This window comes from Malurus melanocephalus, unplaced genomic scaffold (assembly GCF_030028575.1).
Source record: "Malurus melanocephalus ecotype Western Australia unplaced genomic scaffold, MMel_1.1 scaffold_134, whole genome shotgun sequence".
In the NCBI taxonomy this organism is placed as follows: domain Eukaryota; kingdom Metazoa; phylum Chordata; class Aves; order Passeriformes; family Maluridae; genus Malurus; species Malurus melanocephalus.
Genome location: NW_026623366.1, coordinates 576481 through 595222, shown reverse-complemented (window position 1 = coordinate 595222; position 18742 = coordinate 576481). Strand labels below are relative to the sequence as shown.

The window sequence follows — 18742 nt, the reverse complement described above, 5'->3', positions numbered from 1 at the left end:
AAAAGAAAAAATCAATTAAATCAGTTATATTTCATGCTGCAATAATAAGAAACTTTTTTTTTTAAATAATCACATCCTAACAGAAGTCTTGTTCAGCAGTGAATTTCCAATGCTAAAATGTATTAGGGTAGATTTTCAATGCTAAACTTGAAATAAAAWTGTAGTCCTTACAATAAGCCCCTATGCATATGGTAGATTTTTCCAGAGCTTATCAAGTCAGAGTATCACTGCAGACTGACRTAGAACCTCTCACAAGCCCAGTTGYRRGCATTCTTAAAAAAAGGAGGTGAARGCAGAAGGAGACACAGAGCAAGATTCATCTACACAAAGCTGTCTTTGATGATAAGCAAACATCTATCTTGTTGGGGCATGTTAAAGATATGGATAAATTCTAGGTCACTGCTCTAGGGAGATCAAAAATTGAGCCTTACCCTATAAAAGCACACAGTATCATTCAAGCTCTGTTAGACTTGAATTTGATTCCTGTCAGTTTACCTTTTACTCTTACAAGCTTCTTTGATGTACATGACAATCCATCAAGCAATTGGTCCTTTAGAAGCTAAAAATCCCTTCTTTGAAGCTTCAGGTGAAATAAATCAGCTGTCAAGCTTCATGAACTCAGTTTTTTTCTTAAATAGTTTTAAATGCCTGTTTAATGTCCAAACAATAAAATGTCTTTTTTTTTGCCACGTTTAGATTACAAGTAAAATGAATGTTGTCTTTGTTCTCAGTCACCTCATTTTAAATGAAAAACCGTACATCGTAAAAAAAGTTATTGACCAAATCTAAGACACATAACTGAAATACTGCAGATTTCGTTTAAAAATACATATACAATATAATTTAAACAGCCAAGAAATAATATGTAGCATGCCAAAGAGTACATACACACCACTTCCCTTACCAAGCTGAATACACCTGAAGAATGCATGCGGTTTTATACCTGAGTACCAGCAGCTCAGTGATTTCACTCCCCTACTTTTAACTGTCAGTAAAACTAAACTTCCCCTCTCAACTCCCTGCCAAAACTAAGTGGAAGACAGTGACAAAATACCAGTCATCTTTGATGACAGTTTTCTGACTATCACAATGTTGTAGTGTGAGGATGAGGCAAACCTTGCGAGTGAACACAAGCAGCTCAGATCTTTGGTCCAATGACTCAGTCAGGGAAAGAAAAAACTGAAGGGAGAGAAGACCTGAAAATAGATCATAATAATAGATCACTTGGAAAAGACTAAATCTGAGTTTCCCCTCTTATCACACAGAACTTATTTWAAAAATACCAGCAAGTCCTACGTTCCCTCTTGTACTTATTTTTAGAAGCCACTACTCTTTAAGAACCATCTTATTTCTTCTCAGATGTTTTAGGAAACACATGGGGGCCACGTGGCATGTAAGACTCATGATACTGAACTCAGCCATTCTGAAGATGGATTATTATCCAAATTTCTTACCAGTGGGGGTTAAAGCACTCCAGCTGCTGTGCTACTGTGTAAAAGCATCACTACAACTGGTGCAATGCTTAGCAATAAAGAGTGGCTGAGTTTCTGAATCCTGGAAACATTTCCAGGATTAGTCTGCTGAGGGAAGAATACTGTGATGAGATTAAAAAGGCTTAGATTCAGGACAAGTTGAGCTGTTTGGTTCGGCAAATGCAAAATTTCTGGGTGTGTGCAGAGACAAAACAATAACCGGCTAGTAAATTTTACTGGCAAAAGTTCAGACAACCATATATTTAGAAATGCACAGGTTGTAAAGAACATGTTCCTCTTTTTAGGCCTTTAAATACTTCTGGTCTCTTACTCRGAACATAGGTGGTTTTTTGCAGACTTACGTTACATCACAGACAACTTGTGTGCCTTGTAGTAACCCATTGAAAGCTGGCTGAAACATAAAAGTAGTAGCAGAATTTAATGGACTCACAGCTGACTCAGCTGACAAAAGTATTGCTGAATACTTTCCGCTACAATAAATCAAGCTATGCCATTAAGACATAGTTTTTTTACATGCATTTTTAAAGTCCTGGATGGCTTCCATTTCTTGAAATTTTTCCATTTTTGTGACATGAACCATCAAAAAACAACAGTGAACTGCCCCACTATATTTCTGATAGCATGCCAGATATATAAGAAACTATAAAAGTGTTACCACAAGCAGAGCAAAGAGGGTACTTACCAATATTAATTTCATCATCAGTTTCAGCATCTCCAATACACTCAAATTGAAAATCTTGCAAAGACTGTGAAAATTTTTGTACTGCCATAGATAAATCTAGAATTCAAGAAAAAAAAAACACAACAGACAATCAGAATTGCTCTACTAAAACTTCATGGAGCAAGGCATCATGCATTTCTGCATTAAGTATTTTTTCTGTTTACAAAGTTTCCTTTATAGTATCTTTTTTGGACATTAACCTCATTTTAAAATCACCATCACAATTTCAAAATCRAAGATCCCGAGACACCACAGACACCTATGAAACAGGCTGATGACCAATTTCAAACATTAATACAGTTATTATACTGACAAATGACAAACTGTTATACTTCTTAAAAAACAAGAGACTAGTATAAGAAATTAATGTCTAGTGATAAATTGGATATGTAAGTAGACCACTCTTTAAAATATTGCAAGATTAGCTTGTGGATTAAAATAAAGCTCAATTTCTTTCATTAACCTTATCAAAATAATGACATTCTAATTATTCTGATATGCTACACTGTGTAATGTTCTAGTGCAAAAGTTCTGCAAAAMGAAATTGAAAAGAAAAAAAAAAAAACAAACACAAGTGCTTTCCAATCAACAAGGTAGTCCATGGATTATGAGCACTATTTTCACTGAATTTCACAAAGCAACCCAACTTTACAGCACACACTTTCATTATAATTGTACACAACAAAAACAATACAGAAAATCAACCACATAAATCTGTTCTTCTCTCATCTTTTTTAGATATGCAAATGGCAAATGTAGAGATAAATGTGATAATGAATGGACTCGCGTYAAAACTTAAAAACACCACCAGTCCAGATAAGCCCAGAAAACCAGCTGTATCTAACCATCTATTTTGATGATAGGAAAACTGACAATTAAGATTCTGACATCTGCTAAATCTAAGCAAAATTCATGATAAGGATAAGTTATTAATAAAAGCCAAGGTATAAATTCTGTTTCAAAAGCATCACATTTCTGCCTCCTTCTGTGGGGAAGGTCAAAACCCATCTGGGCATGGTCCTGGGCAACCTGCCCTGCTTGAGCAAGGGAGTTAAACCAGATGACTTCCATGGGTCCCTTCCAACCTTGGTCAATTGGTGATTCTCTGATTTCTTTAATCCTCTATTACTGTAAACCCATAAATACTCATTCACTCAATGCTGGACACAAAATTAAGAGGACTAACCTTCATCCAGGCAGGAATAAAACCTAACACATAAATATACAAATTGGCCTCATGTCCTAAATCATGACACAAACAACCCCCATACACACAAAGCATCACCTAAATTCGAATGRTCTCTAACAATGAACCATTCCCCTATCCTAAATTAAACAAGGATTGAAAATCTTCCAAACACCTCCAAATAAAAATCCACAATAAGATGACTATTTTTTTTTTAATTAAAGATAATCACTATCAATAATGATAATCCCTACCTGGATTTTGCACCGCACAGAATTTACTCAATGTCTGTTCCTTTTGTATTTTTACAAGCAGCTATAGAGTACATCAGTCCAAAAAGAGAACAATCATCTTTAGATTATACAGACATGAATGTATTGTTTTCTTCTATTAGTAAGGAATTCTGTGTGGACATATGATAAATAACTAAGATGTAAAAAATTGGGTAAACACATTCTGTTTCTTTTTGATAAAATGCATGGAAAATAGGAAAGAATGCTGCCCAGAATTATTGCACCCTTGCTGTACATTTCTTACTGTGCTGCACATGAAGATTATATTAAGTGTATTAAMAAACTAGATGCTAAAGACAGTGTTTCCTACTGTTTGTACAGATGAAACAAAATAATCTTTATAAGATAAAGCACTGTGTTTTATGCAAATACAGCATCTTTCATAGCTAAGTAAATTATTGTTCTATGTTTGTTAGTAAGATCTAAACTTAAATTTGTTCACAGCATGGTATTTAAAGTTTAAAGGGATGAAACACAGTTTTATTATTTGCTCTTACACCAAGAAAGGGAGTCCTAAACCCTTCTACAAAATTGCTGTATACCAACCGATGCCAAAAGGAATTATATGGCTTTAAGGTGATTGAATGTAAAAGATTCTCTATTGCAAACACACTGAAATGCAAAAATTAATTGTTGCCATCAGGAATGAAGATTTATTTCCTCTAGACAAACTAATAACTGCCCATGATGAACAACGTCTCTGTGAATGTGAAAGRTATGAGGAAGCATAGGTTCTCCCCTATCATTCCTCCACATACGCAGGGTTTGGTGGAACAAAGGTCAAAGGAAGATAAATGTTAAAAATATCAAAGGTGGAGTCTCAATTTTGTATCCTGGATTATTGATACATGATACTAATCCTTCTTTCATTGTGTCAACAAATCAGACACAGCTTATACATTTTGAACCTGAAGAAGGTATGTTTAACCTAAGTCAGAAAGAGTGGGTATAGAAGAATTGAGGAGCTTACCAGATAACTTGGTAAAATCATGCAGCAAGATTTCTCCCTCTATATGAGGCCTTTTCTAATACCTTGAAAGTATTAGAAGATACCATAAGACTAAARCTGTTCAATGTAGCAACGAATAAAATGAAGTTATATCTCAGTTCTATGTATTATCTGACAGTACTCACCTCTACCATTTGTTCCCTGTTTTCTCAGATTCCAAAGAAGGATTCAGTTGCATTTTGCAGTGAGGCACAGTCAAGAGTAGTGATCTACACACTACTTACTGTCAGTGGAAGGAGATAATTGCAACAGAGTTGCCTGTTTTACTAAGGGCTGCAGCAAGTCAACTGGCCAACAAGACTTTTTTTTGTGTGAAGCTGACAGAGGAAGTAGTAAAGAAGCTACTACACTGTGAGCGGAAATAATAAAAGGATAACTACAACAAAGCTTAACCAAAACAAAGTAATATAATGCCAGTACTGCATATGGATACATGCAATACCAACTATCAGTATCATAATGCTAATGAAAGAGTAATAGAAGTCATCATCCATTCAGAAAAGTCACCAAGGAATCAGGAAATGCACAACTCTATTCTAATTATTCCTGAAGTTTTATATTTTTGATTAATCTACTTAACAARTATTTTTTCAATTAAAAATATTCTGGATTATTCTAGAAAGTGGGTTTATTTAGATTCACATTCTCTGAAATTGCCCAAAGGAAGTGTGTAATATGAACTGTAATATAATAACTTATTTTAGACATCAGGGCATTACAGCTGAATACAGAGTGACAAAACTATGAACTAGACCCTTTGTATTACGAGAATTGTTCTCCCACTTTCTTGTCTTAGATTGGTTAAAGAGATCRTAAAATATTTTTTTACACAGATTCTTGAGGAGGAGGAGAGAACAATACATTGCAACAATGTAGTGATGGATGCTGTTACCAAAAGGATGAAAAACAGTGTATGCTTGGCACAGCTTTTCACAACAAGGCTTAAGTCCTACAGATAAGGACATGTGACAAGATTTCCACAAGTTAGTAAGCACAAATAAGTTTTTTATTAGGCTGGGAAGGCTGTCATTTGTTTGGTTTTGCCAGTCTTGTGTCTGGAAGAACAGCAGAAAGTCCAAGCTTTTGATAGGGATCAATCAATCTCCAAAAGCCAAAACTTTATGAACTTGCAGAGGACTCATATCCCTATCCCAGAAGCAGCCTGCAAGGAAGTGTTCTCAGCCAACACATCAAAACCAAAGTCTTTCCACTTTTTTCCTTTACAAAGATGATTTCATTAGCAGGTGAAGTTCCAATAACCAATGTTCTTCCTGACTGACTGATGTCAATCATCCTGGAAAAGCTTGATATCATTCATTGGGTTAATAAAGAAAAACAGAAGTTGAAACCTACTGAGAAGACTAAACATGCCTAAATGAACTCCTGAGCACCCGCTGGAATGCAGTAAATGGGACTTCAAACAACAGAAACTCTGGCTAATACAGTAACAGCAACATATCTGCCATCTGACACAAAGCTAGTTATAATTGCATGGCTTCAAAGATAGCAGAAGCAAAGGRGTGATGATTGAGTGAGCAGGATATTAGAGGCAATCCTTCAGTCAGCTGAATTTCAGGACAGTTGAAACAGGAAAGGAAACCAAGTATAGTCCCCTTTGGTGTTTCAAACCTTAGGGGCAGCACGATTCCACTACCAGATACAACTGAATGGATGCATTGTGGTGCCATGCTTCATGAGCTATCTTATTTGTCATGCACTGGTTATTAAAACCCAAGCTACTCAGCAAAACTAAGCATCAAGGCATTTTAATACGTGAATAAAACATAGCAGAAATTGAACAGTATTGCCAGAATACTTGATAAAACAGCATGCTAAAATGCAGAGAAACATCTAGCTCTATGACTTCTACTCCTCAATACCTGAAAATGAGTAATTATAATGGTTATTTTTTAAATTTTTTTACAAATATTTTCTTAATTCATATCATAAGCAACTCTCACTCTATAAACAATTGTTCTGGTTATCTAAACACTTGAAAAAGTAGTTTTTATATGAGAGATTATTATTGTGAAACAGCAGCTAAGAGCATGATTTGCTGTGTTCTTACCACATTAAAGCAGATAGGAAACAGAAGCAAAGAAACACTTAAAAATTCGTAAAAGTGAAAAAAGGGCTTTCAGTATTACAAATACAAATGTGTAAACCACTATCTATTCAGAAAAAATGCTTGTGAGATACATGTCTCCTTAAATAGTTTATGACATGCTCTTTTACAGTGAAGATGAACAGGGAACTTCCTTGGCTTTGTTTTTTTATGAGGGAATGAGCTGTAAGGATGCGAGCTATATCAACAGCCAGAAATAAGCTGGAGGAACAAGGACACCCTACTGAGAAGCACTGAACTTCAACAGCTTCTGTGTTTGCTACAGTCAATTTGATTGCAAGTAGAACATGTCACAGTGGGATATCTTTTTTCCACACCATAGACTGTAAACACAGAAGCTGGCAGTACAATTAGATTTAGGCAGTATGAATGATTAAGCATTTAAAAGCAGTGATCATACAAGACCGCATATATCACTACTATATTTCAAATTTCTTCCTGGCTTAAGGGCTTTCTCATTAAAACTCCCAGCTTCACAGTAGCTGGTCTTAACTCAGAGAAGAACAGCAAAATGCACTTTCTTCACAATTTTTGTCTCTTTCCACTCTTCATTGCTCATCTTCATTGCTTCATTTACTAATTTAAAATGAAAAATAAAGGACCATYAGTGGCTTTAGGTAAGTACCACATTTAGAAGATCTTCCCATTTCATAACATATATAGTAGCAGGTCAGCACAAATAAGGGGACCTGAAAGTGTCTTACACATCAGCCAAAATCACCAATCCTGAGCATGGGAACGTTGGCACATAAGCAATTAATTCCTTCAACTGTACATAAAAAGAATTCTGAGGTTTGCTGCCAGAACAGGTAATCCCAATTTAATAAAACATCACTGCTATTACATGTCCAGATCACCTATAGTTAGAGAGCAATTTACAATCACATTAACATGCCTTTTAAACACTGACCAAAAAAATCTATACAGTCAACTGATGCAGCTTTTGATGTCTTTGGTTTCATGGCTTTCAATACTGGAGTCCTTTCTTTGCTGGGAATATTTTCCATGGCACTGCTATTTTTAGAAGTTTATTTGATTAAATTATTTGCACACACTTGTATTCTTTACTTCTCAGCTGACTTAATTTCCATATCATATTAACTTTTCTGATTAAAAAAAAAAAAAAAAAAAAAAAAAAAAAAAAAAAAAAAAAAAAAAGAAAGAAAAAAACTCCCTTCTCTTGTAAGTGGCCACATTTAACCCAAACCCCTTCAGAAGAATTTAATTTGGCAAAACACAGGGCAAGCTGGCACAGAGTAGAGACTATCTGCAGGGGCTTATGAAGCTAATGCTGGCCACATGCCACAAAGCTTTTCAAAAGATCCACAAGAAAAGACCACAAGGGAATAGAGARTCCAGTACCTAGTGCCAGAGATTTTGCAGCTCTAGGGCCACTGCTCTGTATTGACACAGTCTGTCATTGTTGCTCTCAATGAACTCTTTATCCCCTTTATTTGCCAGCTTCATCAGTGCATATTTTTTGCCAACTTGCTATTCATGGAACAATAATAAGCAACTAAAACAAACAACTCTGTACCAMCTCCCTACCCCTACAATCCCACATCACTTCTTTACCTTAGGCTCTAYGCTTTGCTCTTAATTTCAGGGAAGATAATTTCTTCCCACAATCTCCAGGGAAAGGACATCAGGAGAATATGTCAACATGTAGCCCATGCATTGCTGCATTCCTCTGGGGTTACATAAGGCACTGAAATTTTTCAGTGTCGTTCTCTTACTCATGAATATTTCCATGAGAAAAATGCACAATTTACTTTCCCATTCTAGAAAGTACTGAGAAATCCCCTTGATCGCATGCAACAAAATCCCCACTTTCTTAACACTATGAGGCAAGAGCTACTGAAAAGTCTATATGTTCTATAAACTTTATAGCTATTCATACCAACATTGTTAAGTCACAACTTGCAACTTGCTTATATTAGAGACTTCGGATATTCTTAGTATTTCTCTACAGTTAGGAACTAAATCTYACACAGTCTTGAAGACACTCCAAGAGCACAAAGCTGATATTTTATGAGAGGGGGATTTTTACACCACATTTGCATGCTTATTTGATAAAAAATGTACTAAAACTTTCCTGAAAAAGAGCTGCTGAACCGAATAATATTATACAGACTAAAGACAATATTGATAATATTTCATCCCTCTTTTCACTATTCCTCTCCTTACTTCCACTCATTTCATGTGTAGATGTGGGAACCTAAGCTTATTCATGTAATCGTAATAGAAAGAAATGAACTTTAGTTCAGTAAGCAAAAGCTGTGAAGTCTATAAAGTTACTAACTTGTTTTGACTTTGCATAACTACAAATRCAACTAAAAATGTAAGCCCTATAACCCTTAATGTGGACAACACCACACAGTACATACTACTMATCTGTTTCTCTGAAGTTAAAGCATATATGTAACTTCACAGCTCTTTCTCATATTAAGAGATGTCATTTTGTTTCAATACACCCACATGCTTGTATTTTATTCCTCATTACCTCATTCTTACAAAATCCTTTCTCAATATTTTCGTTTATAAGACTGTTTAACAACATTGCTGCATTTGATTAGAAAACAAACTGACTTTGCAGGGAAATACCATGGTCTAAACCTTTCAATCATCAAATCATATTCACAGAATTACATTTAAGAAGTGACTAATCACATGGTACAAGGAAGAATAGAAAATTTACCTTTGCCATCAAAGCAATTTTTTTTACAGTGTTTTTCCACAAATATAGCTAGAATTTTCAGACAGCATTTGGTTTCCTTTTACTTCTGAAATTGTAAAGATTGGCTGTAGGGTATTAGTACTATTTCTAGCATATYATCATATTTTTTCTAAATTACACTCAACCAAAACATTTCTATATAGTAACAGTTTTGTAGATATGCTTCTTTTCATCTTGCAAGCTTTCTGGCCAAGATCCACTGTAASAACTGAAATATTTCAACATTTCTTCTGTCTTGGAGAAAAAGAAACCTTAGAAAAAAAGAATGTTTCCCTGCTTTTCCATTCTCATATAATTGGATATCATTACTAATTCATCTGCACTCTCAGTATTTTCCCTGTCTGTTGCTAAAACTACTCCATAGTTCTCTGTCAGGAAGGTCTCAAAGATTCCTAMACTTTAGTCCCTGCAAACTTGCTTTGACCCTCAACATATTTTCTCTTGCTCCTTCTGGGGATTTTAAATGCTCTTTCATGATCTTCCACATTCTTCCCCCACCCCATGGATGYTTATTTCCCAGAACACTGTCAGCCTTTTCCAGGGAGTTGGGTCCACATTCCAGTATTTTCCCCCCAGACTCTTTCAATGAAACATGTTTTATCAGGCATGCTACGTCATTTCTCACTCCTCCTGGCACATCTCAGCAACACTGAGCAGGCAGAGAAGCACCACAAAAAGAGGACATAGAAACCAAGAGCAGATGCTGCCAGAGGTTGAAAAAGCAGAGAGTGATTTCCTGTCTGGCGGCTAGGGAGTTGCCAGAAAAAAACATGGGAATTCCCAGATTTCTAGTGCAATGTAAGGTATCAGTGCATCAGATGGTCTTTCAGTAGTACTTGGAAAGACATTTTTCTCTGCTCYTAACCATTCAACCCAAATATATTTTAAAAATGCATGTGCCTAGTTGCAGACAATGAAAAAAGAATATACGATAATATAATATCAGAAGATAATTAAAATCTATGCTGCAAAACATTCTTAAGGAGTCACAGTTCTGACTCCCTGATCAAGATCAGTTCTGCCAGTTCTGTGCTGTGCAGATAGAATGAAATGCAATTTCCCCAATACTACCCCTACCCAAATAACTATCTAGAGGAAAAAAAATAGTATTATTTCCGGTATGAACAGGGAGCTTCAAAAAGCTGCTTCTAGGAAACAAAAAATAAATCATTGCAACAATTATCATGCACATCTTCAGCTGCAAAAATTTCTGCAATACATCTTTCAATGCTTTTATGTGCCACGATTTTTACATTAAGTAGWGCTGCTCAAAGGAGGATCGGTCCCACTGGCCTGTGCTGGATGGCGGGGGAGGGATGAAAGGAATGAAAGCAGTTATCAAGGCATTTGTAAGTAGTGAGCTCTTGGAACAACATTAGAGTTGAGGGTCATGGGAAACAGAAGCATTGCTCACCCTTCTTCCTGGCAAAGTTTTCTGTGCTGAGGCAACAAAGTAAAATGTGTTGTAAGACCAGAAGGAGGAGGAGAGGGGAAAAAAAATTAAAATGTATATCTTTAGTTCATTTAAAAAAGAAGAAAATACTACCAYTTGGCTTTAAAGGAAATGAAACACTTTCTATCTGAAATTCTTTCAGGCTCTTAAAGCTCAGGAATACAATGCTTGATTAGATTCTTTTGATCAGACAAGTAATATCATAGTCACATGTACTTCAAAACTGCAGCAAGGGGTGGGTGTGTGAGAGTTCTAACACACAGACACACACACACACACAAACAGATGTAACACTTGTTTAGAGAGTCAGATATGCACTTCCACACATGGAGGACAGAACTGAGATTCCTAATCAAGCAGGATTTTGTTCACTGATGTTAAATGTCACTAAATGTCTTGACCAAATTTGGCCTAAAGGCAGTTTTTTTGCATTCAGTCCGCCACAGAGCCAGTCTACTACTACTCACTCCTTAGCTACTTCTCACTACTTCTCACTACTTAGAGAGAATGGATACTAAACACACCAGTTTCATACAGCAAACAAGCTTCACATGCTAGTTAAATCATCTTCTACCTTTAAAATATGAAATGAATTCACAAAATGCAGAGATGAGAGCGCCACGAAAGCACTTAAAAGCCTTTTAAAGATTTTTTTTTTGAGGCTTTATATTCAATCACTTGCAGTATCCTAAACTCAAAAGGCTCTTACCAAAATACCTACAGTCTTATAATGGGGGGAAAGTACCAGCCAAATGAACTATGCTTCATTAACTAATGAAATGCACAACTACAAATCATTTTAACCAAGTGAGCTCCTGCTTAAACAAGACAGAATTGAGCATTCCCAAGGAGTCTGGAGTGAACGCCAGTTTGCATGAGACTATTTCCTTAACGCTAACGTTATAGTTTTTGCATCTTACTTTGCAGATTTATTGCATTCAGCCAGAGAGAATAAGAAATAACCCCTGTAAAAGGCAGTATTCATATGATGCTTCTTTCTATGCATAAAGCTATTTCAAAGAACAGGATCTTTGTCTTAAAAAAAAAAAAGAATATGAATATCCCTCATATTCATCTCATATTCATTTTGCTGGATTTTTTACTTAACCTCTCAGACAAAAATAAGGAACATGAATGACTTTCAGCTGAATCTGTCTAGTTTTTCTTCAGTCAACTAACTTGTAAGAAGGACCAACTAGCTTTCTACATMGTTCATGTACCATTTTTTTTTTACATTTTAATTCTCTGGAATTTTGTTCTACTTTCCTGTCACAAAAAAAAAATTAGGAACATATGAAAACATCCTCTTTTTATCTTCCTGGCAGAGTGATATCTTTKAATTAACAATCTTACCATCCATTAGTACTAATAGTGCTTACATTATGGCATGTGTAATGAGTTCTGAACTAACYACTATCATTAACAAATGAGACATTGTCATTAAAACAGATATATAATAACTAAGTTGTTTTATTACTCTACACTTGGGCATATGGTCAAGAAATAAATACTAGTAATTATTTGAAACTGGGGAAAAATAGAAACATCATTAATGCCACCCCATCAAGCCATGAAAGACCTGTCTCTTGGTATCAAAGGTACAGGGAATTGAGGCAAAGGTAAATGGTAAGCAAATGGCAAGAATACTATGTTTAAAGAAATGCACACACAGTAATCAGCCTGAAAGGGGTAACTGAGGAGCCACAAGAGTTCTACAAAATCACAAGAAGTACAGAAACCATGTCTTCCAAGTGAAAACAAAAGGCCATCTAACAGAGCAAGATGCAAGCTCAAAACAAAGAAGGGGCTTTGTCTTAAAATCTGTAGTTAAATAATGAATTTCATTATCACCGCATACTTCGGATATTAAAAATTTATGTGGGTTCAAAAAAGGACTAGACAACTTCACAGAAGAAAAATCCACTGAGAGCCCTTAAAGACATATCTAACCCCCAGATCAGGAAATCTTTAAGCCCCAAACCACTGGAGGCAGTGGAAACCTCACCACATTCTGCCTGCTGTTTTTCTCTGCCTTAGACAGTCAGAGACGCGCGTGAGAGAAAAACAGAGCSCACAGCACAGCAGTCACTTGTATCTAGAGACAGGATGTAACACTAGATAAGCTTCATGTACAACCCTGCACAGTTTTGTTATGCTCTTTGTAGGATGATTTGGGCACATATTTTGCAATTGCCTGAATGTGTCAAGACACCATCAGCTGATCAGTAGGAGGTTAGCATTCTMATGGATGAGCCGATACATTACCTATCCCGAAGCATCTGTTTTAGCGACAGACAATAGGAGAAGGAGCTGAATGCACACTGAAAGAGTAAGGATGATGAATATATTCTTTCTTCCTGGCTGAACCACAGAAGATGTTCTCCAGTGTATGAGCAATGACAGGTAGACAAAAGCTGCATTATGTTCAACTGCTCCACAGCCAGAGGATGTGGCCATTACACCTTCAGTTATATTACAAGGCTGTAATTCTTACTGCAAGGGCTTTTTAATGATTTGTACTATGAGGCAAACTAAGTAAAACTTTAAACCGTAAAAATAACTGCATTAAACAATAAATAGCTGACAAAATGTTGATTTGGATGACCAAGGCCTAGCGGCTTCAATGAAGACTGATTATAAAGCTTAGTTCCTTGTACATGTGCATTATCTTCACCTTTCTCCTTCACAAAATTTCCTAAGTTATTCTTAGCATGAGAGCAGTCACTGAGTGGACAAGTGCAAAATGATTCTTTTTTTTCTTAAGGGTTCAGTATCGCTCTTTCCTTCTCCCATTATTCCACACTCGGTAGCATCCAAGTCCAGTAATGAACACAGAATTATCTCAATCTTCATGAAAGCCAAGTCTAGAGAGAGTAAAAGAAGTACATTTTTATGTCATACACAGCACCATTACCCTACTTACAGATGGAAATGCTGAAAGCAAGACTGCCTAGGGCAACACACCCCAAACTGGTGACTAGACARACTCTTGTAGAGCCCTGCTTCTTGCCATTATTCCAGATGCCATTCTGTCAGACCAGGAGATAATAACCAGAGCTGCAAACAACACAGGTCATTACATTTCCCCCACACCACAAAATCTGCAACTTCTTTCTTCCAAGGGCGTGCAATTTTGAAAAATGTTTTATATCAAAAGGAGAGAAGAAAATCCTAATTTCATTAAATAATTAATAAATAATTAAATAAAATTAAATCATTAAATTAAACAAATAATAAAAAATAAGCAGCACAACATTGTTTTGATCCATTTAATGCAGCCTGTACAGAAAGAATGTCCAGTTACACCAGCTACAGCAGTTAGTGCCCTCTATTTCAACTCATTCTCCATGAAAACGAACACCCAACACATAAACATGCTACTTGCTTAATAAGTAAATTTAATATAGGATTTTTCCATATACAGTGTTTCCATCAGTTTTCAGGTGCTGCAGGATGTTATCTCTCTTTCTCAAAAAACATATAAATTTCCACTAAGAATAATTCCAAATAAGATTTCAATCTAACTTCATCACAGCTCCATCTCAACAATCAGCATCCAGGTGAATATTAAGAGACAGAAAAGAAAGTATTTCTTTGCATAAAAGTTGTAGAAGCCTAAGCAGGTTTTCACCAAGAGAAATGGGGAAAAAATCCTTCTTTAAAGATAGAATACAACACTGAAACAAACATGATAAGAAAGTGTTTGGAAAATACCCACCCATCTTGTTTCCACACGCAATGGAAAAGTCAATAATAAGTCAATGAGTCAGTAATTCACTGAGAGAAAGAAGAAAAAGAAATAGAAACACTTTGAGCCTGAATGAGTAATTTTGTATTATTCATAAAGCAAAAGGGGGTGTTTAATCCTAGTTCTGTATTCTTATCCAAAGATGACCCCAGGATGTCCCTGACCTCACCATCATTTTCCCTCAAGTATGCTGCAAGAAGTTACACGTGGAGCACCGGCTTTGCATGGCTCACAGATTGTTGGAAGTTAAATTTCCATTCCATCACAGCCTCCTTCCCTCTCTTTTCTCAATGAAAAGTGGAGTAAAGGAATTGTAAATTCAAATGCCCAGCAGCACTTAACATATAGCTTCCCTAGATTCTATTTAATAAAAGTAGGAACTTTCCATTAAATCTTGGGAATTCTTAGCAAGCTTAAAAGCAAACAAGTTCTGTAACCAGACCCAATTCTGAAGTGATCAATTTGTTTTAAAATGGAATTGGAATTMTCTGCAGGGTGGAAAGTTTCAGCTAGTCTAGACAACATTTGCTGTTTAAAATGAGCAATACAAACCAAACAGAACACAAACATGGTAGTCTGGATTTTGGACACTGCCTCCCAAATGCAGTATGCTTTTTTCTTTCTGTGAGCACGTAAAATGCTTAACTGCAATAGATGGTCCTTTTGGAGCTCCATGTCTTGTTGACTGCAATCCTTTTTCATCTGCAGTTAAACACGTATATAAACATGATTCAATGAAGAGTCTTTGAATTACTCAAGAGACTTAATTAAGTAGCCAAGCAAAATACCTTCTTCCCAAAACATTCATGTTAGCTTCCTTGACATAAGCAAACAGAGCACATTAAAATATTGGCTGCAAGAGGAGGAAAACATTGCACTGACTAGTTGGGGGCGGGTGTAGGGATGATGTTTGTTATTTTCAAATCTTGATTTAAAATTACAGCAACCAATAAGCAGATGTTTTTGCAGGTATCTTTGGGTCTAACATGGACGGCAATATATAGTTTCTCCAAAGTCAATCTGTCTTTTGAATTGTTTCTAAATTAAGGATGCCCAATCTACACATTAAGAGAGATCATAATTACTCCTGCTGACTGTTGCAATAGCTCAGCTATTACGGATTCTGATCCTCTGACTCCCTAAACATACATCMCAGCATCTCTTATCAAGTCAATCACTCACCAAGAAAGGCCTGCTCCAATACAAAACTACACTCGTGGGATTCACTCTGCACAGACAAAAGCCCAGAACACTGATATAATTGGAGCCACCTCTATGCTAGCCAGTCACACTCATTACCTAGCAGCCAAAGAGCTATTAAATTTAACTTTGATATCATACCYTCAAACTAAATATATAAATTAAATTTATGTATTCTGCTGTGAATACCCACAATGACTAAAAATAAAATGAAAATAAAATCACTGAGGAATATTAAATATAAACCGGCTAAAGACAAGTAAAGACTGCTCTCAAAAATAGTGTGGGAAACAGTAACTATAAATATGGATGAGACAACCAATATGAAATTTGACATAAATAGCCTCATTGAGAATTATTTTCCTATTGATTTTGGAGGTCACCAAAATATGCACACAGATACTAAAAAATACAAAACCAACTAAGTCAAACAAAAACTAGAACTTACACTGCCAGTTTTTCAGTCATGGCACTCAAGGTGCCCATTTGATTTTTTTTTTGAGTTAATCCTTCCTCCTCCTGTTTCTAACATGAAAAATGAAACTTCTCATCTCTCAAAGAAAAACAAAATCCAATAACAACCCTCAAAAGTTCAGCCTTAGCAAGAAAATTTAGTAAGGTTTTCAGCTTAAGAAGTCTCCTTGAATCAAATTGCCCAAGGGGCTAAAATATCATGCAGCTGCTAACTTTACTAGTGGATATACAGCTTCCCAACATATACCTAAAAAAAAATTTTATAATTTCTCGGGTTTTCCTAATGCATGAAAAAACAAAACATGTTTTTGGATGTGCATAATGGTCAGATTCTGCTTTTTATCATCTCTACAGATAAGCAATACCTTGAGGTGCTTGCACAACAGTTTTTTGAGTGAAGAGAGATGTATTTCTGAAAAAAATCACATTCCATTGAGAATTCAAKAGCTTTTAGCTCTTGCTCTTTTACACTTCTGAAAATATCATTAGCAACCTACATAATACTCATAATTTTACAGTCCAAACAAATATTTTCATTTAAAGATCAAGGTAGGACAGTAGTAGAGCTGTAACAAAGACAGCAGAAGACTCTTTGCTTCAGTTTTGCTAAGCACTGAACTCAGCAAAGTGCATATTCCAGCTGTGTAAAGTATTTATCTTGAAAGAAACACAAGAGGATATGGGCTTTAAGCCAGTAAAATACTCAGTGATCTGGAATATCACAGGATAGACCAACCAAACTGGTTTCACAACTGCCAGGGCATGAAGGTAGCAACAAGTACTTAACTCAGTTGGAGAAGCTTCTTATAACGGAATCAAACTTTAGTAGATTTTCTGTATTAAGATTTMTTTTTCCTGCCAAATAATTCCTTTCTGAATCTCAAAGGATTCTTACTATTTATCAGAGCCTTCATAAAATCTGGAGATCAAATTGGAAAAAGGGTGTTAACACTAAATAACATATTTTGCTGCTGATATATGTATTCACAATCAGCTTTCATTTTTTCCTTTCTTGAAAAGCAGCGGAAAGATGTCGCGATCTGAAATGCCAAGAAGGTAAGGTGAYATAGGAAAATTACATTTAGGAAACACACACTAATGTGCACAGAAAAAAATAATTATATCCACATAGTGATGCTATTTACATTAGCTTTAATACTCCTTGAAAGATCTTGGAGTCACCATAGGCAGTTATTTTATAATAGCAACTTAACATTCAGCAACAGTCACATATATTAAGGCCTAGTAGTGAAAGAATGCCAAAAGCTAAAACTATCACTATTTGATGCATTCTTGCTTGAATATTCCATGAAATTTTTTGCAATCTAACTCAGAATGGGCACAATTACCATGAAGAAGGTACAAAGAAGGACAACCAGAGGACAGATTTGCTAACTTAAAAGCAGAAACTAACTAGACTGGAACTTTTCAAAGTAGCTGGGAACAAAACAGGCAAGAATGAAGAAAGGAAAGAATGACCTTGAGAAAAACAATAAAAGCTAATCCCAGCCCAGATGAACAGGTMAGGCAATTACAGAGACGACAGTTACTAGTTCTCATAGAACGAAAATTGCCATTGTCAGACAAAACAACCATGCAGCAGGCATATAACAAAGGAAACACTTTGGCCCCTGCAGTGCACACTTAAGTCATGAAACTCCTCACCTGCTGTCACGGACGGGTGTGCAGCTTAACAGGACACCTGGATACCAACCCAGGTATGATAAATCCCTTTCTGAAAACTGGTTACTTGAGGACMCTTGGGAAAACTTTAGCAGAAGGCTATGCAATTTGGAGGTTGTCCTTGTTTAATTTTCTATAGAAGATCAGTACTCCTGTGAGAGTCAGTGACTGGACAGTTTTATTCTGGAGGTCTGAAGGCACAGTGCACGGCTCTGTTGAGACTGCAAAGGTACTGACACAAGTCTAAACCTAAGCATCCTCACAAAATCTGAAACTTGCATTTCATTAACAGAACTTAATTACTGACTACATTCATTTGTTTCATTGGGAAACAACCAGATTTTATGAAAATGTCTTATCTGTTGATGCTATTTTGTATGTTAAAAAATGCCCCAAACTTTCCATATACTTGACATCCTTTTARAAGCGAAAGTGAACTTTTGAAAAACCAAATTCTACGTTGTAGATTTGGATCTCACCATAAATCCCCCCCTCCTAAATTTCTTTGAGAGGCACAAATGCAATCCTGGAATGAATGAGGAATTAAAGGAGTATCAGACTTCATATTTTAAAAGCAAACATAATTTTAATGAAGTTTAACAAAAGACTATGACAAAATT

At 35.9% G+C, this 18742-nt stretch overlaps 1 protein-coding gene across 1 annotated transcript in view; it reads right to left on the bottom strand.

The window, feature by feature from the left end:
• Positions 1–18742, bottom strand: part of ARHGAP42 (Rho GTPase activating protein 42) — a 133373-nt gene that overhangs the window by 100604 nt on the left and 14027 nt on the right. The window contains exon 2 of the mRNA XM_057370809.1: positions 2176–2271. Coding sequence (XP_057226792.1) covers positions 2176–2271 — 96 coding nt within the window. The remainder of the gene's footprint in view (positions 1–2175; positions 2272–18742) is intronic.